This window comes from Oryza brachyantha, chromosome 2, assembly GCF_000231095.2.
Source record: "Oryza brachyantha chromosome 2, ObraRS2, whole genome shotgun sequence".
NCBI classification, from domain to species: Eukaryota; Viridiplantae; Streptophyta; class Magnoliopsida; order Poales; family Poaceae; genus Oryza; species Oryza brachyantha.
In genome coordinates, this window is record NC_023164.2 from 17,825,828 (window position 1) to 17,852,116 (window position 26,289).

General features: G+C 39.5%; 2 protein-coding genes across 2 annotated transcripts; one reads left to right on the plus strand and one right to left on the minus strand.

Annotated features, from left to right (window-relative positions):
• Nucleotides 1-1,611: 1,611 nt before the first annotated feature.
• Nucleotides 1,612-3,376, plus strand: LOC102705597 (phosphatidyl-N-methylethanolamine N-methyltransferase). The gene is made up of 2 exons (XM_006647438.3): nt 1,612-1,914; nt 2,982-3,376. The coding sequence occupies exons 1-2, from the start codon at nt 1,670-1,672 to the stop codon at nt 3,229-3,231; spliced, it is 495 nt and encodes a 164-aa protein (XP_006647501.1). The 5' UTR covers nt 1,612-1,669; the 3' UTR covers nt 3,232-3,376.
• A 960-nt stretch (nt 3,377-4,336) lies between these two features.
• On the minus strand, nt 4,337-8,015 carry LOC102705879 (nuclear cap-binding protein subunit 2). The gene is made up of 8 exons (XM_006647439.3): nt 7,819-8,015; nt 7,511-7,734; nt 6,343-6,481; nt 6,219-6,252; nt 5,783-5,884; nt 5,015-5,068; nt 4,853-4,929; nt 4,337-4,745 (listed from the first exon to the last, which is right to left on the minus strand). Exons 1-8 carry the CDS (start codon nt 7,834-7,836, stop codon nt 4,668-4,670), a joined length of 726 nt encoding a protein of 241 aa, XP_006647502.1. The 5' UTR covers nt 7,837-8,015; the 3' UTR covers nt 4,337-4,667.
• Nucleotides 8,016-26,289: the final 18,274 nt, after the last annotated feature.

Consider the following 26,289-nt stretch of genomic DNA (forward strand, 5'->3'; position numbering starts at 1 on the left):
TCAACTTGTAGTGCATGAGCAAGTCACATGGCCCATGTGAGCTCACCATTCTAGGCAAAACCAGGATCATGTTTACCAGCTCTGAAATTACAGTAGATTTGATGATGAAGTGAGTGGTAATGGATATAGGTGCTCTCAATATTAAAGTTACACTGTGTAGCACAACATTTGATATGCAAATATTTTTCTCTATTTAAAAAATATAATACGTACTATTTTTTGCCCGGTCTCTAATCTTATTCTTGGACTATTATTTTTTTCTTACACATTATCAACAACGATAAAATTATCAACAGAAAACACTTATTTATTAGTCAAAGTATTTAACTGTTAACTTTGAAGAAAACAATGATGTCTCATACCTTTGAACAGAGGAAACATTCAGTTAGAGAAAAAAATGACATTTCTTCTTTCCTGCGACCTCATTAAGTTCTGAATATCTAGATGCTATCGTGATTGTAAGTCATGAGCTCGTTCAGTAAGATGTAAACCTTATCATGATGCCATTTCACCGTGTTTGATAGTGCGATTCCGCCATCGATACGATGTGAATCACTGGAAGAGAGAAAATGGCAACAATGATCAAGGTTGTTAAAATCTAAATTCTATAATACAATTTTACGATTCTAATTAAATGCCCCAATTCTAAGATCCTATATAGGCAGAATCTACAATTTAGGCTTATTTGTATGACATATTTCACACGACAATTGTATCCATAATGTTGAACATTAATGTTATACTGCATCCTCCTTAAATATTAGAGCAATTCTAATACAAGATATAGTCATGATATCTATATCATTTATCTATAAGAATCTAACTGGACATCACTCTTAGAATTCGAACATTAATAAGTACGTTTAAATTTAGTGGTACTTGGATGTTTTATAAAAACTATAACATGATTTACTGCTCTTTCTTAATTTAATCAATTGTCACATTTAGTCAACCCTATATGACAACTTACTTAATTATATAGACAATATGCTAGTCATTGCATTATAAATGTCCTAGGGTATCGTAGGTTGTTTTGAAAAAAAGGATAAATTAAATGACCTATATCGTTCCTAATTAATATAGAGAGTAGAGGGTGAATGGGGATAAAATAGATAGAAATTTGAATGAGATTATTGGTGTGATAAATAGTAGTGTAGGATATTAGGGATAAAAGTTTGAACTTAGAATCGTTACATTTGGGGACGGATGGAGCAACCCGGTTTATCCCACGGACAGCAAATTGGGTTGTCTTTTGTTTTTTTTAAAAGCCAAACGATATATTTGTAAACGAAAATTAATTTGAAAACAAAACTTTTAAACACCTGTTCTTAGCAATATAAAATCAAAGACTGAAAAGTAAATTACGATGAAAAACTCCTCTAAATCAGTTCTAAATTTAAGATTAAAAATTTAAATTTCAAATTATAAGTAGTAGTATGAATATAAGTGAAACGCCAAGGCTCTTAGAATTTCCTAATCCAATTTTGAATTGTGATTTTAACGACCTTGCTGCTGACACAGGTCACGAGGCAACGGAGCCCAGGATGACTTGTCAGCCCATGTGAGGTGAGGTGACCCCAGACACCCACAGCGACACACAAAAGAAACTCCACGAGCCCCGTGTGACTGACTGCGAGCAACCCCTCCGCCTGCACACCACGCGAGAGAGATGGCGGCCGTGGCGGCGGCCGTCGGCGTGCTGCTGCCGTTCCCGTTCTACTGGGCGCTGTGGAACCACCCGCAGCGGTGGGTGGACCTGTGCGGCGGCGGCGACCCGTGCCGCCGGATGGCCCAGGTCTCCCACGTCCTCAAGGCGCTGCAGCTCCTCGCCCTCGCCTCCGTCGCCTCCTTCTCCTGGCCGCCGCCGCTCTGCTCCCTCGTCGTCCTCGCCGTCGGCCAGTACCTTAATTTCAAGTTAAGTGATCGACATCGCTAGGGCCTAGGGCTCTTTCCCTACTGGAGTACTCTACTGGACCGCTGTCTCCCTCGTGTTCGGATTGTTCTGTGTGATGCTAGGATTTGGGTGTAATGGACTTGTTCCATCTCTTACTATCTCCATGATTATGTTCCGTTTAATCAGCACCAAAATTTGCGATTGCCATACATGATACATGATACATCTGTTTTGTTTATAGTCTCGTAGAATCAGCAGGATGCTGTAGGGATGCATGTTTGTTTGGTAGACAGGACAGTGAAAGAGCTAGGAATGGGACGAGATAATATGGTCAGGGTAATTTACAAGGAGGATCAACGATCATCTGCTTCTATGTGCCAGTTATGGTTTATGATTTTTCTTGGTTAAATTTTCTCCGGGATTGCCAATAACACAAAAGAACTTATAGCTGAACTGTAATTTAAACACAAGCAATGCTTCATCTAATTCGAAGACTTCAATTATTTAGCATGATGGAGTAGTTGACATTCTTGACACCGGGAATTGTTTATTATCGTTACGGATGCAAAAGCAAGTTAAGTGACCAGACATAACCATACTAATTCATAAGTGAATTTGATGTTTGGAAATCACTCCCCTGGGTCTGGGGACTATAGCCGCTGCTAACTTGTTTACGCTGCCTATGCATTATATGTTACTCATTCCGGTAAAAAATATTTATAGTTTAGTATAATATTTGGTTAAACTTCTAAAATTATGACAAATAATTTTATGTTAGAATAAATTTATAAAATCTAACAAGTATGTGATATCATGATTGCACTTTTTGAGAAAATTCGATGTAATCGCCGCTTTCCTATTTTCTTGAAAGAACCAGTTTTTTTTTTGAAGTAATGCATATTATTTGTGTACTTGGTGATTTCGTCAGTCTTGCATACCACCAAACACTATACAGCATTTTAGTAGACTGAATTCTGTATTTATCAACAGAAATTGCTAATTTCATTATATGACAAAAACAGAGCAGGCATGTCAATATGTCATTACTCAGTTAGGCTGTGACTGATATATTTTTATTACTCTTCAGGGTCTACCAGCTGCTTGGTGAATCAGGTACCTACTACGGTGTTCGATTCGGAAAGAAAATCCCATGGGTGACAGAATTTCCCTTTGGTTATATCAAGGACCCTCAATATGTTGGCAGTATGCTCAGCCTTGTAGCACTGCTTTGCTGGGTTCCCTTCCAATATGTTCTGCTCTGGTGCCTTGGCTATGTTTTCATGATGTGGGTGGAAAGCAGAGAAGATCCTGCCACTCGTGCCAAGCTGCTCTCCTGATCACCTAGCTGCTGTTTGGTACTAACATTTCAGGGAATCTGTGGTTTGTCACTAAACTGATGTTTCTTGATGTGTCTCTTTGACAATGGCTGAACTCGATCGAAATGATTCAATAAAAAGACGTACTACCAGATTTCTGCTGTGACGTGCTGAGCCACTATTTTAGAGCAGTTAACATGAGTTGTGATAAAAATTCAATTTGTCCGTTTGTTCGCTGTACATCACATGGAAAATAAAAGACTGATAGGAATCGGTTCATTTTCTGTAGGACGTCAGAGAAAGTGACAACGCCCGGCGTGCACGATTCCTCAGGGCATTTAACTATCTGATACTCTTAGATGATAATATAATTGTCACTTGTTAACACGTAGATCCTCATGCGTCTATGAAATATGAATCCAGTGATAAATCTATTATCACCACTCGTAAAAGTGATAAAAAGTTAATTATTCTCAATTCCTCTCGGCTGTTGATGCCACCGCGCCCTCCCGTCGGCGGCGCTCCACGACGCAGGAAAGCCGGTAAATCTAGTAGGGAGGGATGTACGATCTGCACAGGATGACATCGACGCAGTCGAAACCATCGCCCCTGTAAGCGTAAGCTGTCCCTCCAGCTGCCACCTGAGTAAAGCCCAAGCCCAACCCCAGCTGCTCCACCGTCTTGCTTGGTGATGGTGCAGCTGCGAAGCGTGAGGCGCATCGGAAGCACCAGTTTGAGGGGGCGATCCGGCCGATCAGTGCGAACTCCTGCACGTAGTCCATGTCGGCGTCGATCATCTTCTTGGTGGAGCAGACGTCCACGCCTGCTCCACCACGAGGCGCCGGAGGACGCCGCGCTGAAAGCACTCGGTTTCGGTTGGATCGCAGCAGCGCGCTCAAGACTCGCATGCTGGTGACCACAACCCTTGCTCCCGTGCGCCATTGGCAGGAACGCCGTCGCCGACTCCGCGAATCCGGCGACGGCGTGGGTCTCCTCCAGCTCTCCATGGATCAGGAAGGTGACGACACGCTGCTTTTCGGCGTGGCGACCGATCCGCACGCACCTCCCCGTTTTGGCTGTGGATGATAAATTTATAAACAGATAATAAATGATGATAAAACGCTGATGAACCGATTAGTGTGCTCTTGCCATTGGGTCTTAGAATCCTTGTAAGGCAAATTAGTAGCCAATCTAATTAAATAGCGCACACACGCCAAAAATGTCAATGGAGCTAAATTTCTCATGGATAGCTGATGCATAATCCCTTCCCAGTCCCATGCGATGTTGATGAACCAATGTGCAACATAGAAAGGAACTGAACTGATTATGAGGTTAAACATAAACGATGAACTGCTGACAGAAATATCAAGTAATATGGTACACTAGGTAAAACACAAGCTTGACGCGTCACTACTCCAGTCACTGGACATTCGCATGTCAGCACTCGTTCCTTAAATTCAGCGCCGTCGCCTCTTATCGTAATCATCGTCTTCTTCATCAGAATCACCTTTCTCACGGAATCTAGGATTCTTCTCCTACAAAAACAAAACCCATCAAATATACTTAATAAATATCTCGTTTTTCCCAGAGATAGGATCATAGGAAGGAAAAGCCAGATGATGATGTGTGCATGTTCTAATACCGAATCATTTGTATCTCTCTTGGAGTCTGAGTCAGGCGCTCTTTGCGCATCATTCCGGTAACGCTTCCGTTGGTAATCTAGCAGCACATTAGATTTTGTTAGCCACTGGTTTCTAATTTGGGAGAAGAAAAGGATCAAACAAGAATTTGTGAACTGGGCTACCTCTGTCGTTCCGGTAGGAGTCTCCATATCCTCTCTTCCTGTCACCCCTGTCATCTGTATATTGCAATGAAAAATGTCAGTATTATGCAAATAAAGTCAAGAACCTGTTTAGACAAGATAACCAGTAAATTGGTTGCAAGACATGCTGCATAGGATTAGATCATCACATATTCACATGTATGCTCTTCATTATATGAAATCAAATAAAGTACTGGCCATGCTAAGCCACATCACACTTCAAAAGCACAAAGGAATTGCTTGTTCGACATAACGACATTTTTTGTTGCAAGCAACAGAGAAAATGAAAATAAGGCTGACAAGTGAGATGGGAGTCAAGGTACTGAATCAATTACCATTGTGGCCAGGAAAAAATAGAATATTAGACTGTAATAAACTAATGATGCTATGTACAGGTATAAGATGGTGTAGTAGAACAAAGCAATAAACCGGTGACTGATTTATGTATGAAAGTGAAATTCATGAAACATCCACCGTACTGCATAAAGTACAATTGATGTGGAAATGACTCTTTCAGAATCAAACTAGATTCAGAGTAAATTGTTCCACTAAGTCCAGAAAATATCAACTGAAAAATCTATCAAGAGGCAACTGTATACACATGCAAATCCCTAACAATGCAATTATAGTAGCTAAGCTATACACTTAAAACATAAGTACAACTTTTAATAGGCGTAGACACATGAAAATGTTGAAAGCTATGCAAGGGTCTAATTAAAAGCACGGGTCCTAAAAATTTTTAACACTTACATTGAGGCGGTGCATTAGGTTGAAAAGCACCAGTACCATAGTCAACTAATTCACGTTGTGCTTCTAGCTCTTTCTGAACCATCTTACCATAGCCACCTCTTCGTAAAATCCATTAAGGAAACAGAAAAATTATAGCAACATGTGAAGGTGTACTAGATTTAAAATAGCGCTAATAAGAAAAAACAAACAACAAATAGTTGTATGGCCATATTTAGGAATAGTATGAAGTATTACCTTTCCCTAGATTCATATGGATACTAATGAATTTGAACATCTATATATAACATATACATTGGTTCATAGATGAATCTAGTGAAAACCAAAACATCTTATAACCTAAAACAGAGGGAGTAACAACCAACATAATCATTCATCAATATGAACATGGTGGGGTTTCAATGCGATAAGTGGTAATTTCAATAGTATCAAAGGATATCAGGATCATAGTCTGTACGATACTCATCCCTTACCTATAAAAGAAGAAACAGAAGCTATCAGCAAAAAAATGAGGTCAATGTGATACATATTTTTATCAATGAGGGATAAGACCAGGGTAATACTTGTCCACCACTCCGCCCACGGCCCCATTGTCTGCCTTCTTCAAAGCCCCAATCGAAATCAACACGAATTGGGCGATCGTCAAGCATCGTTCCACTAATATATTTGACTGCATCTTCAGCATCCTCCCTGGAGTAGTACCTGAAATGAACGAAGGCATTATAACCATGAATGGGCAAAACATACACCATTGGTTCAAAATAGAAACATGCCATTTTTGGATCTTGTATAACCATGTAAGACTAAAAGATTGATAACTTGAGGGACACCTTACTGCTAAGAACCCCAAGATATGTCATCAAGGCCCAAGCTATATCAGAACAAGGCATACATAACTTGAGTTCTGAACAAAACACGGTTTTTCACCACTACTCCAGTAGTACATCACTAATGATCTACATCCTTTGAAATGCAGACATACCTATTAATGGACCACAACCATTCAAACAAAACATAGAAACTGCAACGTCGGTTTTTCAGAATACAAATGAAACATACTCCAGCCTTACCAAGTAAGATTCCGATCATGCCACATTTCTCATTAGAGACACAGAGTATATATAATTGTCAGCATCCAAGACCTTAATCCAAACAAAATAAACCACCACAAGCACCAGAAGATATGTAAAAGGTCCTAAATTACCAACAATAAGAACCAGTTGGCCAAAATATAGCTTAAATCACACCTCAAAGATCAAAAGAAAAAAGAGAGTAAATAGCAAGAAAATTAGTGAACTAGTAATTGGTCCATATTAGCATCAACAACCAGTTTTCCAAAAGACCCACATAGTAGGTGGATTTACTCACTCAAAACCAAGACCTCAGCTTCACCAAAACTGGCAGCATCTAACTGCTCAAGTCCCAGGACATTTGCACTAAAACTGCATACATTCCTGCCCGTTTTCTAGGATATCTTACAATTTCTTGCAAGCACCAAAATATCATCAGACTCTAAAAAAGCTTTGATGGTATATATCTCATAACTAACTTCACTATTAAATCGAAATTAATGCATGAACAGGACTAAAAAAACATCTTAAGGGCCATGAAACTACATTCGAGCATTACCATCCAAAAACAAAACAGAGTCAGCACCTTCGGCCTGAAAATTGCGCCAAGCTACAATCTATTACAGGAGCAAGCGGATCGAGGAAGGAGAGAAGCGCTCACAGTATGAAGCAGAAGCCGCAGGGGGTCTTGGAGTTCTTGTCGAGGCCCATGATGATCTTCTTGATCTCGCCGGCGCGGGTGAAGAGCTCGTAGGCCTGCTCCTCCGTGGTGTAGAAGGACATGTTCCCCACGTACACCGTCGTCGACGCCTGCAGCGCCGCCTCGTACTCCTCCTGCGTCCCGGAGAACCGCCGGTCCCGGTACGCGGACAGCTTACTCGGGTCCTGGAACACCGAATCCGCGAGCGGCCTAAGAGGAGAACACCAGAGGAGGGGGCAATCGACACGCTCGGGTGGTGGAATCCATACCTTGAAGAGGGACGCCATTTGCGGCGGAGTGGCGGCAGAGCTCTTCCCCTTTGCTGGGGCTTCTGCCTCCGGCCGAGGAAGGGTTAGGGATTGGGGGGATTTTGGTGAGGGTTTCGTGGTGCGCCGCTGATTGCCAAACCCTAATTTGCCCTGGAACAGGCTATCGAGCCATGGAAGGTAAATGTCGTCGGAGGAAGATGGTGATTTTTTTTCTTTTGGTCAAATTTCACGAAACTACCCAAAGTTTAGGCCTCTTTGATTCAAAAGGAAATTTATAGAATTTTTAGAGGATTTTATTTCTTTAGAAATTTTTCCTACAAAACCCTTTGAATCAAAGGATTGATTCTATAAAATCCTATGAAATTTATATGAAATGCATTTTCCTATATAAATTTTGAGGAAAACTAAGAAGAGATAGAACCTCATGGAAAAATCATTTTGAGTCTTTATCTCTTCTCAAATTCATGTGTTTTTCCTGTGGTCCAATCAAACGTCTATTCCTATGTTTTTTCTGTATTTTGCAATCCTCTATTTTACACTTGTATTCATATCAAAATCCTATGTTTTTTCTATTTCTCCGTTTTTTCATTCTTTTGATTCAAATGTCCCTTATGGCTGCTAACCCAGATAAATTTCAGGTAAAGCAAGAGATTTCAGGGATACGATTTTATAAATTCACTCTAGATTTGAACTTCGGCCACATCGTTTTACCGTCGGAGTGGTCTGTTTGTGCAAAACAAAATAGAAAAAAAATACGTAACACCGCTCCTAAAGATGAGCTTTTGTGTTAGACACAGATATTAAGGCCCTATTTGACAAGTTTGTAACAGTTATAATTTCTTCAATAATCTCCAGCTCCTCAAATAGTCCAATTCTCAATTGATTCTGAAAAACTATAATTCTAGTATTCAAAAAATAATAATAAGTCAAATAAATTCTTATGAACTATTTGTCAGAATTTTAAGATTCTCGATCAGAATGAGGTGAAAATAAATTAGAGAATGGTTGATTTAGAAAAGAGACTATATGTAGAGAAATTAAACGAGAGAAGGAACCTTCTTGAGTTACGGTCCAACATTGGCCCAAAATCAACCCGGTCTTTATGGCCCATTGTTTCTAACAGTTAGGCCATTTCCAGCCTGGGCCAGAAGTTATTTTTCTCTAATAACAACAAGTAACTCACTTACTCACCCAGAAAGAAATTGATCCCAGCCATCATATAGCTCATTTTTAGCCTTAAATAATACTCCCTTCATATTTTTTAAAGATGAGATTGACTTTTCGTTTCACGTTTAACCATTCGCAATAAATTATATTAAAATAAAATAATTAATAATTATATTTTTTTAATAAGATGAATAATTAAACATAAACATAAAAATCAAGACTTTTTTATAGACCTTGTCATATCAGATGTTTGGACGTTAATTAGGAGTATTAAATATAGATTGATAACAAAACTAAATGCATAAGTAAAAGTATTTTATTAGACAATTTTTTAAGCCTAATTAATCTACAATTAGCAAATGTTTAATGTATCTTCACGTTCGCTAATTATGGACTAATTAGGCTCAATAGATTCGTTTCACGAAATAGTCCAGAGTATGAGTTGAGTTTTATTAATAATCTATATTTAATACTACTAATAAATATTTGATAGTAACTAAAAAAAGTCTCTCAGAAACAAACATGCACTAATATCTTGTTTCAACTGCTACTAATATCTTGTTTCAACTTTCAAGCAGGTAAAGTAATAGCTCCATTCGTCAAGAACAACGCCAGCGCAAATTAGCAACGCGCGCGGGCGTGGCGGAAGGCGTACGGGACGGAGACGGGGTGGATGCACCCGTAGTCGCCGGCGGAAGTTCTTGCAGGAGAACGCCGGCCTACGCCAAGAGCATAATCAACGAGATTAGAGGATCTAAATAAGTTAGACAGAGTTTTAGTCTCTGTTTATTCTTTCTATTGATTTTTGTCATAAAATTTTAGAGGGTATTTATGAACGCTGCAATAGCTTTTACGGGATAGCAAGGACTCGAGACCCCAGCGCCCTATGTTGGATCCGCCACTAGCCAGGAGCATCACTGCAGCAGACGGCGTTCGCGTGGATGCGCTCGAGCGCGCACGGGATGGCCGCGGACGACCTCGATCGAACACGACGTGCGGGCACGGGATGCCGAGGTGCAGACGGCGGCTTATCCATGGGTGCGGTCGTGCGGAGACGGGAGGGAGGTTGCCTGGTCGGCGAACGATTCGGTGGTGGAAGGCACGAGACGCCGTGGACGCGGGAGAGACAACGAGCTGACGACGCGAGGGAACAGAGCGTGCCGCGTGACGCGGCTTCTTGTTTTTTTGCACGAGGAAGAAGCGGAGAGCGCCAAGCTTTTTATCGCACGGGCTGGGCCGGCTCACAACGGCTCCTCCACCATTTGGCCCATCTCGAAGCATTTCTTGGTCCACAAACAGACAGCCCATCAAAGACTTTTGTATCACAAAGATGTACCCAAAGTCTCCTTTGTGTCCCCTTGATGATGGCCAGACGTGTATTCAGATTTAGGAGTACGACGGAACGCTAGCTGTTTAGAGTTAAGTTCATATGTGACCTTGTATTTCCATTTAAACCAAATCACGGAATGATCACTTTTGATTTGGTATCTATAAATATCACTGGCTTATCTAAAAATGATCATATGCTACACTGCTACAGGCCTGCAAGGTTTAGCAGATGTAAAAGAAAAAAAAAACTGTTCTCTCATCGGGCATAGACATTACCAGGCCAATAGAAAGAAAGATTTGCATTATTTTATGAGTGAAGTGCACCAGCGGTCTCTAAACTTGTGTGTATATGCCACGTCAGTGGATGGAGTGGGTCGAAGCCCGTTTAGACCTATATGACACCCCCCGACAAGTTCGGAGACCCAAAAATACATTTTGAGAGTTCAGGGATCTAGATGATACATGCACATAAGTTTAGGGACCGCTAGTGTACTTCACTCTTATTTTATCATGTTATGTCTAGATTATAGCATAAACCCCTTTCCAAAATATAACAAATCAAATAGTTTTAAGATTTTACTATATTAATAACAAAGAATAAAAAATATCAACTCTGTAAGAATGTTATTAGAACTATCATTAAGTAAACCATCATACATGTACATATTTATATTTAATTTTTTAATAATATGATTATGTCAAGATCCAAAAGTAATTATATTAAGAACGGGGAGAGTAGGACATTCATTACTAGACATATATAATCCACATGTATTATAGTCTAGGTTACATAACACCATTGGTGTTTTGGCACATGCCACATAAACCTGGTTACTATTGGTTCAAGAGTTTGCATAAAACCATACTATTAACAAACTAACTTGATGCTATAGTAAAATAAAATGATTAATATTACCTGTAGCTGTAGCTTGTATATAATGTGTCAAAGGACTTATAAATCTTGTATAATTTTACATGTAACTTTATAATTCATGTTAGGTCAAAAGTGTGGTTTTAAAGAACTATATAACACTACACACATGGGCTGCATTCTTTTGTTAGATTTTTTCTTAACTTTTGAGCGCACGCTTCCCAAACCGCTAAACGGTACAATTTGTTTTACAAAAACATTTCGATATAAAAGTTCATCACCTTGTCTTTCTAGAGTAGACTTTTAATATTTCAGTGATTAATTCTATCATTTATAAAGTTAAATATTTATAGCAAAAATCAGATAATATTTCATCTTTCAGCAACAAAAGAACAAAACCGTGGTTATTTGTCACATTTCGAAAGCCCTATGATTTTTGAAATTTAGTATATAATACATGTGATTTTGTGAAATTACTCTATCAAACGCAATTCTATTTTCATTAAGACTTAACGTAGCTCCCATGATTTGAGTGAGAGTGTCTAAATAACATCTTTACATCAAAAAAGAAGAAAAAAAGAAAGAATAATATGAATTAACAGTTTGTAATGTTATGCGTAGTGAGCTCAAATTTGGTAGGTTTCTTAACTTTAAAATGTTACTTCCAAGTTTTGGAACTTATTAAGTATGCCATCAATATATAAAACTAACACATAACTCATTAAGTGCACACATGACATTGACGCGGAGCTACCACATAACCCTTTGTGTCAGTGAGTGAGTGAAGCATCAAACACATAGGCACTCGAAGGGATATGTGGTAGTTTTGGACCAAATAACACATAATATATTATTGATGCTTATTGGCAGTAGACTTTAGCCCTTGATGGAGGAACTGACACTAAAAAGGTTTAAGGATAAATAGAAGTATCGAGCCATCTAAACATCATAAACACATATTGCATATTGATTTTATATCAAGTTCCCCACAAAAATAAAACCATAAGCATCACAAGTTTCATCAATAACAACTTGTATATGAGACAAATTTATTAAATGATTCACCTACTTGTATTGATTAATTAGACAAATCCATGAACACATAAATACCATCCATATAAACTTAATATTGCTACTAGTCCGTCTCGTCTCTAACTTGCTGCGAGAAACCCTTATCTACAAGGAGGGGCTTCACTACTGCGAGAAGCGTCACTACTCATTAAAAGACTATATGAGTGTCTAACAATACGGCATTACAAATTAAATGACTGTTGTGCATTTCATTAAAATAAATTAAATAAATCAACTAAACACCATCTCTAAACAAATTTTGGGACTGATACTACAAAACGAGATCCAACTTTCACTCCATCTTTCACTATTAGCGAAGAAAAAATAACAAAGTAGAACTCATATATTATTGATATATAGAAAGACTATTTCAATTTGGAGCTGAATCAAATTGATAAACTTATAAAAATATTCTGGGATATACGTCTTCATGCCATCTATTTTCTTCTGGGCTTCTTGTTTTAATACATCTCTTTAATAAATGGAGCAGTTAAACTAATATATCTAATCGTATCATGATCAGAGCATGATCCAATTAATATCATCAAATCAAATACACTTCTGAGTACAGATTTGAACTAATTACTCATTGTGTATATTAACTTACCGTATATACCCAAAGAAAATTCATTTCATCATATTGTAATTAAATTACTCAGAGAAAACCAGTGACGCAAACTCTGACAAGCACACTCATGGTCCTACATATTATTAAAGAAACTTTAGGGAGCACAATATGTTGTGAATTTATGTCACGGACATAGATGTATATGCAATGGAGTCAAATACCCGTCACATATACGGAGTGAACTTATGCGTAGAAAATGCTCGAATACCTTGGTACTGTTTTTCTTATTAAAATTGAAATCTACATGTTAGGGGTACGACCTTTTATAGTCCCAGATCACCTTGTACAATTACTAAAATGCACTGGAGTGGTTAGTAATAGGATACAAGGGCATTCGCGTAATATGTCTAGCTCCTTAGGACCACTCTGTCGACTATCATTAGCATTTGAGTAGTTCCTTGGGACCACTCTGTCGACTATCATTAGTATTTGACTACTGGTACTCAGGCATCTTGCAAGAATATTCTTTAGAGTCGCAATCAACAAGTTTCGTCCCATCTTGTTCCTTGAAGCTCTTCGGGCACAAAGACGCTTGTGCAGCTCTCATACTCTAACGGGTACCTGAGGCATATTAGCACAAAGACGCTTGTGCAACTCCCATACTCCAACGGGTACCTAAGGCATATTGTCCTAATATGCTTACAAGACACATTGCTTCAACCTACCTCTGGGGCATATTCTTTTAACATGCTCCCAGGACATATTCTTACAACATGTTTACGCCCTGAATATACGTCGGTCTATTCCATTTCCTTGGGCGAATAGGGGTGAAGTGACTCTGTACCAACACCACATAATCTCAGTAATAAATTATTCTAAGTACTACTATTAAAGAGTAATTTATTTACTCTGAATGAGAGTTCTCGGTAATTTAGCCGTGTAATTTTGTAATTCAATTACTCTAGATGTGACGAGGAATCAAACGAGTGAATCTGTTTACTTATCGAATGGAATAATGTTGCTTCCTCAATACCACATGAGAGGTCGAGTAATATTTCTACTGTGAACTTGGTAGGCCCTAATCTTTCAAGTAAGTCTATCAGACGCTCGCCTATATTTATCTATCCTTATGGGTTGAATTGTACTTAGACGTCTAAGTCTGCTATAAAGTGTTCTCTCGTGTAGCCTATAAGAATCTATCAGACACGTTGAGGCCTATTTGGATCTAATCGTATTTTTCTTGCTGGTCGAGCTTTCTACAAAAAAACCGATGCGAGAGCGTATTCTCTTATCTAAGCTTCCTCCCTTCGCTCCCCCCATCGTAGATGGTTCAGCCACACCCGGTGCCACGAAATGATTGAGAATTACGACGAGGTTTTTGTACTGACCCCTCCGGGGCCCCCAGTTGTTTTGGCGCGCCCTACCCCAACGTTAGACTATTGCTTTTTTAAGCCTACGCTTGCTGCTTCCCCTGCCCCGAAGCGAGACTCTATCCAGATCTCAAAGAATAACAAGCTAGGCGGCCGGCGGGCAAAGAAAGGGGGCGGGCCGACCGGTCGGGGCCTTGGCGATACGTTCTTCTTTCAAAGCGTTTTGCCAATAGAGCGAGTGCATCCTTCTAGGGCGGGGCGTTTACTTGAAAATGACAACCGCCTGTTCCAGCAGCGGGGGCCTTGCACGAAAGCAAACCGCCCGATTAAGTAGCAGTTGCTTCGCTGATGGGCCCTGTGAGGAGAGCATTGTCCCTCAGTTCTTACCACCAACTCAGGTGTGTAATCGTTGTGTGAGAGAAAACAAATAGGAGGGGAGTGCCCAACAGAAGTGAATCCATTTTTTCGATTAACTAAAAAACAATAGTACAATTAACATATATTTAATTAATCATCTGCAAAGTGAAAAACCGCAAGCATCCTTAATTCCTGAAAGATTCTTCTCAGTCCTCCGTTAGTATACTCTAAGACCGAGTACTGTATGTCTGTAAAGTAGTTGCATAATTAGTTGTGATTGTTACTACGTAAGTTCATCTCCAGTTTTACAGTGAAGTTATGTTTTGTTATTTATAGATTATAGGTGTAGTACAGTATAAGATATTTCATTTTCTTTGTCAGTTTAGCAGTGTGTATGGAAGATACAAATAGAAGAATTATATTTTTGTTCATATTTGCATAAAATTGTTTCATTTTATGAGAAACAACAAAAACATTTTCTTCAAGAAGGCATGTCCCACAGATCATTTACATATAGATATAAAGAATGATGAGTGCAGAAATCATATAATATGTCGTCTTCTTGCAAGAAAAAACACGACCGAAGAGAGGTCTCACAGACGTATTCTCTAATCCATTTCAGAAGGAAGTGAGGGGCATGGGAAAATAAGTTGTATATGATATAGAGAAAATCGATAAATTTTGTCTGTATGAGAAGAAATCATAATGTAACAAGAAAACATGTTGTTTGGAAGTACGGAACACTCACTAATTTACCACAAACTAACTATACGTGATGAATTTACAGCGAAAAAAAAACAGTTTAGTCAGTTTGAATATAAGGGTGCATAATAATGACCCTCCCAAACATATATACACGATGAAAATATACCCACATAGAAGATTCCAAAATAAAACGGTATCACTGACAGAAATAGCACCCACCGATATATTCATTAGATAACTTCACACACACACACACACACATATATATAAATTTGATCTACATGTATATATATGATCGATATACAGAAATGTTAGCCTGGAGCACGCACATTATGTTTTTTAGTTTAATTAATTCCTATGAGATGCTTGAAACATCATGACATTTTTATAATATAATTAACGGCAAGGAATTAGCCCTAAATACAATTAACGTATGAAATATTAATAACATACGTGTGTCTCGTCAAAAAACGCTTAAGTCACTAACATGAAAGTGGTTCATCATTGGCGGTTTAATTAAGGCTGTAGCTAGCTCACGAAGCACTGCAGATAATCGACGACATGACCAGCTTTAATTAGTTGGATTGATGTGAGGTCTGTATGTCACATGGCCGATAGAAGAACTCAACTTTTGCAAGGAAGCATGTCTATTTGAAACGCAAGATATCAAGCTTTGTTAACCGGGTAATATATACATATGAAATGATTCTTAGAGATGAACGGTTAAAAGAACTAAAGGACAATGAAGATAATGGCATTTAGCTAGCTAGCTAGATCTCCTCCTCTCTCCTAGACTTAGTATCTGTACCACCTGAAAAAAAATACTGAAGAAATACGGCATTCAGTCAAAAAGTAATGAAACGAGAAGCGAACTTTACTTTGGGTGCAGCACCATCAATTAATTGGTAGTATATGTTTAACACCATAATATACTACCTCTGAATTTACTTTATCTGATTTATCCCTTTTCAAATAAATGTATGTGCCATCTGTTCTAGTGTGGTGATGAACATAAAAACAAACCAAAGAGATTCCACATCTAGCTAATTAAACAGTTGCAGGTTTCTGCAAAGATTTGCTTTCCGAAAAGTTTAATTCTTCAGATAAGGATAAAAACAGAAGTACTGCAGATAAGTACGGCGGCTTAATTTCATTGTAGAGATAAGTACAAGACGTCACCAATAGAACAGTAACTGGACAGTGACCTTAGTCCCTACCCTTTCTGGAGGTATCAGGATTCAGGAGACAAGGGTTCCATCACGCAATTACTTCGAGCAGCAGCGACACGTGTAGAACTGAACAAGTGAAGGACACAAGAAATCTGTAGCAGCGATGGCTACTGACCTGATCTGATGAGTGAGATGGAAGGAGTAATTAGCAGATCTGAGCGGAATTTGTTTCCTTCCTACCTCGCTCACGTCCCGGCCCCTCCTGCAAGCTGTGCTGCCACTAACAAGGAGATGAACGATATGGTGCAGATCTGAGGGGAAAATCAACAGATCCATGCAAATTTTATGCAGCTCGCTCGATCGATCGATCAATTCGCGAGATCCATTTCTTGAACCAATCAGAATCAGTCAATGTCGCAGTAAATGGTACTATTTTGTAATCCCAAGAAAGGAAACGGCAGTTGGGAGTTGGGATCCCTCGGAAAAGATGAACAAATTAGCACGAGAAATCAACAGATCAAAATCAAAGGGGCACTACCTGCCAAGCAAAGAGAGGGAATCCGTGCAACAAGTCACAGTTGCTAGCTGCAGACGCCGTACGCAGCAACCGCCCAAAAATTTTGGATCACCTGAGTTAGCTGTAGTACCTGCGAGGGGCGCCATACGATGATAGTAAGAGCTACATAGGGAGGCGCATGCCTGTGACGGGCATGGCGGTGCGGTGGCCGCGGCGGGCGGGCGGACGAGCCGGCGAGGCGGGATGTCCGACCGGAGCTGGGGAGGGGGAGAGGAGTGGATGACAGAGAGAGCAGTGAGCACGCGGCCGCGACGGCACATCCGCCGGTGCCGTTCCGCCCGGCCGTGTGCTCACTCTCTTCTGTCACCGCCCAACGCCCGCACCGGCCGGCGCCCCCCGCCTCTCCGCATCACCTCTGGCTAAGGTATATCCAGCCCAGGTGCCGCGCCCGCCGCGACCACCGCACGCGCGGCACGGACGTCGACCGACCGGCCTAGCTCGCTCGCCTGCGGCCGGCCGCCGTATGAGCGAAATGCTCCGAGATGCGAGCGGTGGTGGTGGTGGTGGAGGGGTGCGGGTGCGGGTGCCGGTTATATAGGCGGAGGCGGTGGGCCCGCGCGCGGCGCGCGGCGGGACCGGACCGTCGATCGGGGGGAGAGACGAGGGGGAGACGACCGCGCGCGCGCGCGCGGCGTGGAACATTCCGCGCTGGCCTATGGGGGCAGCCTGGCTCTGGCTCTGGCTCGGCTAGGGTTTCCGGCCGGCCCGATCGGTCCCGCCGACGGACGACGCAGCGCGCGCCATGCTACCATCGCCATGTCGCCGCCGCCGCCGCCGCGCGCGCGCCGTATTACACATCGATCTCGAGCCGGCCGGCACGGTGCGACTTGGGAGATCGGCCCGCGTGCATGCGACGCGAGGCATTAAAGCCGAGCCGTGCGCCACGCCGGAGGCTGGCTAGCTGTACGCGTGTGTGCGCGGCAGTGGCCCCCGACACGACACGAGGGTGTGGGGGAAGCTATCCATGCCGGCGGGCGAGATAAGATCTCTTTGCCAAATATTGCTGGTTCTCATTTTACCTGACTTTGACGGTACGAGAGCGCCCCGATCTGATCACTCCTAACTCCAATCTGCCTACTGTTACTGCATCACCATGCTGCTAGCTGTTACATCTGTTTTTTATATATATTATGAGATATTTTGATCTAATATAAATTAAATTTATTATGCTTATAAATCTAAATACATATCTAAATTAATGTATATATAATTAAAACATAATCCATCTATTCACGTTATAAACTTTATTCGTATATGTGCTAATAAATCTATACGTATATAAAATATATATATTGATATATGAATTGATCTAAATAAAATTAAAAAGTTTTATAATATAAAAACTAGAATGCAACAGAGAGGACGGTGTACAGTTAATCGAGTGACCAGACCAATCAGCAGGTAGGGAACGATCGAGCGATCGAGATAGTCAAAGCGATAAAGACATCTCCGACCGGCCGGCTGGGCTACTGTCGTGTCAATCAGTTAGGTCGCCCCTTATTAGGCCGTGATTATTGAGAATTTTTATTGTTGCTAAAAGAAACAAGACCGCACATATTCTACGAGCAATTAGGCATGGTTTAGTACCCAAAATTTTTTTCCAAAACATCACGTCGAATTTTTGGACATCTAAATAAAGCATTAAACATAGATGAACCAAAAAACTAATTGCACACAGTTATGGAAGAAATCTTGAGACGAATCTTTTGAGCCTAATTAGTCCATGATTAGCCATAAGTGCTACAGTAACCAATATGTGCTAATGATGGATTAATTATGCTCAAAAGATTCATCTCGCGGTTTCTAGTCTAGCCGTGAAATTCATTTTTTTATTTGTGTCCAAAAATCCCTTCCGACATCCGGATCAAATATTTGACGTGACACTTCTCCTAAAAATTTTCTCAATCTAAACACCGCCTTAATCGCACTTCGCACACAGCCAGGAGTGGTTTTGAGTGCAGCGTCGTTTGCCCCAAAAGGATCAGACCTGCGAAGGGAAGAGAGCACGCGCCGATAGAATCAATATTTTTTTTTTCCGTGATGCAGCCGGCTAAGCTAGAGATCTACTTTCTCAGTCTTATAATTATCATCTTGTTGAGTATGGAATAACGTTTAATAAGAAAAGACTATAAAACTTAAATATTATATGGCTATAAGTGCGTGTGCAGTTAGGCCGGTATAATAGAGAAAATTTAAATGAAAGGCATTTTTTTAATTCCAGCGATATAATTATTTTAGGAAGGAGCTGTAGTATCTCTGCAACTCTGCAGTGCGATCAGCACACGGCACATCTAGCTAGCCAAGCTAGCTGCTGGTTGCAGGCATGGATGGTACAAATGTCCATCTTACTGTTCGAAGGCATGCCAAGTGGCGGTGGAGAGCTACTGGAACTGAGAAGCGCATGCACCGCTGAACTTTTACTCGTATCTCATGCATGATGCATGTGGCTGCTACTGGACGCTGACAAAATTTGACAACTCCACGGTAGAACCGGCTCAAAAAATATTTAAACTCTGGATAGTATACCCTCTCGACTATTTTATGTTATTTAAATAGTTATAAAAAATTTTTAAAAAATTATAAAAATATATTAATATAAGATATATCAATATATAAATATGCAAGTTTAAATATGACTTCTACGATCCATAACAAAAATAACAAATTAAATATACATATACTCATAGTCATATTTGTTATTTTTGTTATGGATTGTAAAAGTTATTTTTGAACTTGTATGTTTGTATAGTGATATATCTTGTATTAATTTATTTTTATAATTTTTTTAAAAAATTTTGATGACTATCTGAATAATATGGAATAAACGAGAGAATATCCCTCGAGGTTTAAAATCCCCTCCCCTCAACCCTGTCTTTAAGGCTTGCCACGTGAGCTTCAAGATGCATGAGATAGGGATGCCACCACATACCGCCGTAGGCATAGAGGGATCCAGAATTTCTACCGGAATACGGATCAAATGGTTCTTCTCTGTTTCAAGATATAGCAATGTGGCTATAAATTTGAACAAATAATCCATTTAAAGTCGTAGCAGCATGTAATACATTGCATGGTGTATATTACTATAGTTGTAGCAAATTTATTGTGATAGCAACTTATGGTTCTTAGTGACATCATTATCTTAAAATATCATGCTCTAGTCTTTTGAGGGCGTTCATGTAGGGGAAGTGTGTGTATATGGTAGGTGTACATGTGTTGTGTATATATATGCATCTGCATTTTCTTATTATTATTTTTAGAAAAGAATGCTATTGGAATATTGGTATTGTATTTATTCTTTAGCGTTGTCATCAAATCAACCCACTACATCTTGATCATGTTGTATGCAATCTGTGCAGGCACCTAACTCGAAGATACCTCGTTGAAAATGATAGATGGTGTTTCCCAACGATCACATAGGAGGGGGCTAGCTAGATGTCTTTTTTTTTAATGAGAACATAGTACAACGTAGATGTTCACAATCCACGCACACTCTTCCCTAAAAATGCACGCATGCAAACGGGCTATGAGCATCTCCGAAGACTGGCCGGTAAATCGTAAAGAACCACAAAGTCGCCACAGACGCCTCAATGTCGATAGGCATGTCTTCTAACACCGTTGAGATGAGATATGACAAGCAATTAAGAGATTGAGAGGTTAATGGGCATGTGAAACAATGAGCAAGGAGGGGATGTATAAGATAGAGGGTAGGAACTGTTAATAATTTGGCTTTGTTGATTGGTTAGTGCTTGATTCAATATCGGCTTTGACCTCATATGGTTATTGGAGAAATGATGTTGTGTTTACAAAGTATTTTTCATGTTCAATTATGCTTAGGAAAGTGTTATTCCTCAGAAAACACCCTTCGATAAGCAAGCAAACACAACATGGGCTAAATTAGACTCATATATGAAATCTACTAGTCAGAATGTCTAGACACCTAAAGTCGAATCAACCGGCCACACAATAGTGTTGGTCAAACAGGTAATTTATGGGGAAGCTCTGTCCACATGTAAATTAGGCTTGAACATAGGAATAAAATTTAAGATATATAATTTTTTATCTAATCTTGCATCGTATATACTTGATCCTAATTTATAAAAATATAAATGAGTTGTTGAATGAGTATGTGTTACCCCATGGTGCCACGTGCGCAGCATGCGGCACCGCGCCATCGATCTCCTACAGGGCCATGCCAGTGCGATGAGTGCGGTATCGTTAAGGTGGGCGTTGCTGGGGCGCAGTATATATCTTTTTTACTTTTCTCTCACGTGTGTGTATATACACATAAAACCAACAAAACCATATATATTTTATTTTTTCTTGAGCTTAGTTACTGTAAATCCAAACTATAGCTAAATGTAGGTGTTAATATGTAGAGATAATATGTCTTCGATTTAACGGTTGATATCCATCCTTTATGTCATAGATATGTTTGTGTTGATTATATTAACGGATTTCAATTTATTTTCGCATGAGATAACCCAAAATGATGAATAAGAACAAAATACATCACTCAACCATCAGATGTATATATAATATAAATTATCCACCTTCTTCTATATATGTAGAATGAATGATCCCCAAAACAGTCTATTTTTTATTGGTTATAAATTTTGTAATATTTTTTGGGCTTTGGCCTTCCTGTAACTTATACTGTAACTTTCGATTAATGAAAAATACTGCTGGGCAAAGCCCTGGCAGTTTTCTTGGTCAAAAAATATAAATTATCCACCCGAGATTGTCAATAACAGTTAAAAAGAAACATGGACGGTATAGCTAGATGACACCCACGATAACGTTAGATATTTATGTTTGCGTTGCAGTTACAAATCAACAATATACATGGACTATAAATAAATAATGTTATCAAGAAGTAGCTAATCAAGGAGAGCGAGGATGAATCTCTCGTATATACGGCCCGGAAATTAGTGATGATCAGCTCCACGTACTGCAATTATTGCAGAAGAGCCAATGACGACCATGCTTAGCAAATGCATGGCCCAGAGCAAACGCGTCAATGGCATCTTCCTGAGCCATTTAATCGATCACCGGATGATCCAAAGTTTCTGGTGTGGCTTGACCCCTACAACAGCAATGGGGGAATTAATTATAATTTTACCCCACTCATGCAACAGCACAGTAAAACCGGGATCGAGATCAATAAGAGAGACGTGGTCACTGATATAAGTCATATTATCCATATGATCACATATTACATTAGAGAATATGCGTCTATAAAACCTACACCACTGCAAGCCTGGCCAGTGGCCACTTGATGTTAACTATCACCTCTGTTTAACAATGTAAGACTTTTTAGTATTATCTAGATTTATCCATTGATGAATGTATTTAATTTGTATATATGTCTAGATTCATTAGCATTTATATAAATCTAGATAATACTAGAAAGTCTTACTTAGTGAAACAGAGGAGGTAATAAACTACCCATTGTTCGCTGGGGTGGAGTAGCTAACATTGACCAATCTTTCTTCATCTGCTGCTACCTAGCATCGGAAACCATCATATCGATTGATCTACAGTATATATTTTGCTTTTGTCCAAGTGTTTTGCAAATGTGATTCAGGTGCGCCAACATATACCTGTTCATTATTGAGACAATTAAGTGTTCTTTCCACCAAAGAATTGGCACTACGAATTTAATTGGTCCAGGATCTTAGCACTACTGACCGAGAGCGACCGATCAACTCACACTGTAGTGCTGTGGCATAGCTTCACATCAACAGTAAAACTCCACAGCTCGTTCCAATTACGAGCTACTCCACCAATAGCTCCCATGCGCGCTGAGAGCAAGGTTAATAATATACAAGTTGGCTATAATACTTTTTATAGTTTTTTCTTAGCTCACTCAGTTAGCTTTTTATTATTAATGCTAGACCCACAACCCGTTTTTTCTCTCCTCCCTTCGCTTCTCTACATTACTTATAGCCTGCTATTATACTTACTCTGAGCTCTTTGTCAGTACTCCCTATGTTTCATGGAGATTCTTTTTTGTTTACTACCCAAAACGATTAATGTCTTAAGCCTGGTAAAGTAAGCATAAATGTACTGGACTAAAACATGGACGATAGATAGTTCTCTCGTCCCAAAGGCTTCATTTTAAATATATCACATATGTGGCACCTATACAAAGCTATAAATACTATGAATCTATGATCTTCTTTACTTTTTAGAACTTAAATACATTTGTCCCCTATTTTTTTTCAAATGTCAATATATTGGTCACCTTTTTACCAAACTTTAATTGGATAATTGCTAAATAAGTTTTGTGGGATAAATAGGATGAGCTAAAAATGAAGTTTTTTTTTAGGACAGAAGGATTATATACATTGGGGTTAAAAAAAAAAGAAGGAAAAACCATTGTATTAATATTCTTGTCTTATTGATATATGTTAGATAGTAAATAATAATTAAAATCTTAGGCCAAAAGTATCTCCAGAAATCATTCCTCCCTGGCACATTTCTCGAGTGCCGAGATAGGAAATGATTAGCTAGCCCCGCCCGGCCCCAAGCATGTCTTCTCCCTCTAGGCTTTCCTCTTTTGGTCCGTTTCCTAACCTAATGGCGACGACTGTGTTTCACATGGAGCGCACGGTCGCGCTGTCCCACAAGATAAAGGGGCGTCGCTTCTAGGAAACGAACGTACTACTACATTTGATCTGCATACACCGCTGCACGCCGGCGAGACCAGGCCAAGACAGCCACTCGACGCGATCGACATGTCGAGCTGTTGACCCGTGATTGGCTGCCCCTCGCTAATCCACTTAATTTAGTTGCCGGCCGTTTCACGGCTAGCTTAATCGCATAAAGAAAAAAAAAGTAGCGATGCTTTATGTTATTTATAAGACGACATCTAATTTTTAGAGTTAATTTAGGCTTTTTACTCAAAGTTTATTTTTCAGCATTGACTAATTTTATATCGCTAAAAATACATGTATAAAAGTTTATTTATAAATTATTTTTTTTATGAATATGTAGTTTGAAAAGGACCTTAATTTATAGGGAAAATTATAAAGATACCATTATAATTTTATAAAATTAGAGATCTTTATCCACATGTCATTGACTTATGCGAGTTCTACATGTCATTAAGATACCAATGACATATATCTAATTTGTATCGGTTCGGGCATGCATGCAGGCAGGGACATTATTGGAGCAGAGCCGAGCCAACAATGATGTGGTTAATTAAGAAATGTAGTGGATTAGTTAACGGGATAATATAATGTGTATAGTTAATGAGTCCTCTGCCGAATTAAGCTTTTTGGTGTCATGGGGGGAGCAGGCAGAAGCGAGCGAGCATGTGCACTGTGCACGATCGATCGATCGATCTGGCGGCGACAAGATTTTGTTTTTCTTAACGTAGATCATGTCGCCCGCGCTATCGGTGCTCGCGAAAGAGCAGAATCATTATTTGGTGGCTTATTTTTGGAGCATGTGGTTTCGATTTTCTTAGTGGTACAAAGCGTCAGGGGTAAGCACTGCATGATTGGAACAGCACAATTTCTCCTCCTCCCCCCTCTCATATAGGGTTATATTTTTGTTTTTCTAAGAAAAAACAAACAATATTTTTGCAAATGTATAATAATTTATAAATAAAACTTTTATATGCATATTTATAGCGATGTAAAAGATAAGACTGAAAAATAAACCACGATGAAAAAAACTTAAAATCAGCTTTAAATTTAAGGTTAAAAATTCAAATTTTGACGTACAGAACATGCAGCAGCCAAAAGATACTGGTGACAGTATATACTCCACTTTGGAATTACAAATCACTCTTGTAGTTCTAAAACAGTAGAAACCGCTCTCCCGGTTGTACTTTAATACAACCGTAATCACTCCATTTGTACTTTAAAACAACAATAACAATCACTCCTCCTGTACTTTAAAATTAACAACTCTGCAATGGTACAATTGGTACGTCATATGCATGCTCCTAGCCCTAGGATCATAGAAGGTCAGTCAGCGGCGTTCTGGTCCCCCGCTAGCTGCAAAACCATAGTATTCAACTTAGAGCATGCGTGAAGTACTTTGGAATTTGAGTGTCTCTTCCTGCTGTTAGTATTTTAAATTGCGACCCAATTTGCAGTAAGATTTGGGTTTTTTAGTAAATAATTTGAATCGGGCAGGGTTATAGCCTCATAAGGCTGACAGTCTGATATTCCACCATTTTATTTCCCTGGTACGTCCATGTAGGATTAGATCTTGGAAATTTAGTCTTAACGAACTGCTTAATTATATTTTTTTCTTCTATTTTCTCGAAATGGCATGGATGTGCTCTTGACCCAGCGCAACTTAATTAGGTACTGTTGGTTCAAGCAGCATCCACATTCCACACCATGAAACTTGCAATTTCACAGCAAGATCGAGATGTTGGAAAAGCCAAAGGATGTGAGCCGTGGTTCATGGTTTCTTTTCAAACTTAGAAATCTGTAATTTATAGATGATTATCAAATATATATGTAGAAAAAGTATTAGATTCCATGATGTTTGCTAGTGGCCGAACCGTGTCTGGACTACGACATGTGTAATTATTAAAAAAAAAATATTACAACTAGCATGATGCGTTTTCGGTTACTTTTTTCAAAGTAGAAATTCATATTAGATAGGTGGATTACAAAATACATGTAGAAAAAGTCTTAGATTCGACAATCTTACCCAGCTGTCACGCCGTGTATAAACTATATACGTCTAATTGTTAAATAAAAAAGTATTACAGCTTGTGGGGTGTGTGCCGGCGTCGTGGTTTCTGTTTGTTTTTACTGGGTGTTAAATATTAAAAACACATTGTCCTACTAGGTAAGCTGTGACGAAACTCTCTTTACGTATAATATATATACAGAATAAATTCTCAACTAGACAGACTGTAAATATGTATACGTGTCAGACCAAACTGGCCCGATCCAACACAAAAACCTATAATTGACTCCACTCCACAGACCAAATTGACCGAATAACATATGAATACGTTTTGGATTCCACCGATCACACAGCGTGTATGCGTCGTGGTACGTGGTGGTGGTGGCTGGGTTCTTGTGTACGTGTGTGGTCCTATTTCTAGCTCCACGCATCGATCTTGTTTGTGTGTCCATGCAGATGCATGCTTGCGTGGTCCATGCACCATGCATGCCGCTTTTTGAACGGCGGTTTTGAGATATGTATACAGTAATACAGTAGATCGAGAGTAGCTAGACGTGTAGGTAGGTAGCCCAGCGATCGATTCGAACTCTTTTGAATACCCAACTTGTGAGATATGTGAGCCTATC

What these genes read in the sequence shown, in the direction of transcription:
- LOC102705597 (XM_006647438.3), top strand. Translation starts at nt 1,670, where the DNA reads ATGGCGGCCGTGGCGGCGGCCGTCGGCGTGCTGCTGCCGTTCCCGTTC. An exon ending in GGCCAGTACCTTAATTTCAA is followed by an intron (nt 1,915 to 2,981) that starts GTTAAGTGATCG and finishes ATTACTCTTCAG; the next exon opens with GGTCTACCAGCTGCTTGGTG.
- LOC102705879 (XM_006647439.3), bottom strand. An exon ending in TCGTACAGACTATGATCCTG is followed by an intron (nt 5,885 to 6,218) that starts ATATCCTTTGAT and finishes AATGGATTTTAC; the next exon opens with GAAGAGGTGGCTATGGTAAG. An exon ending in AGAGAGATACAAATGATTCG is followed by an intron (nt 4,746 to 4,852) that starts GTATTAGAACAT and finishes TTGTTTTTGTAG; the next exon opens with GAGAAGAATCCTAGATTCCG.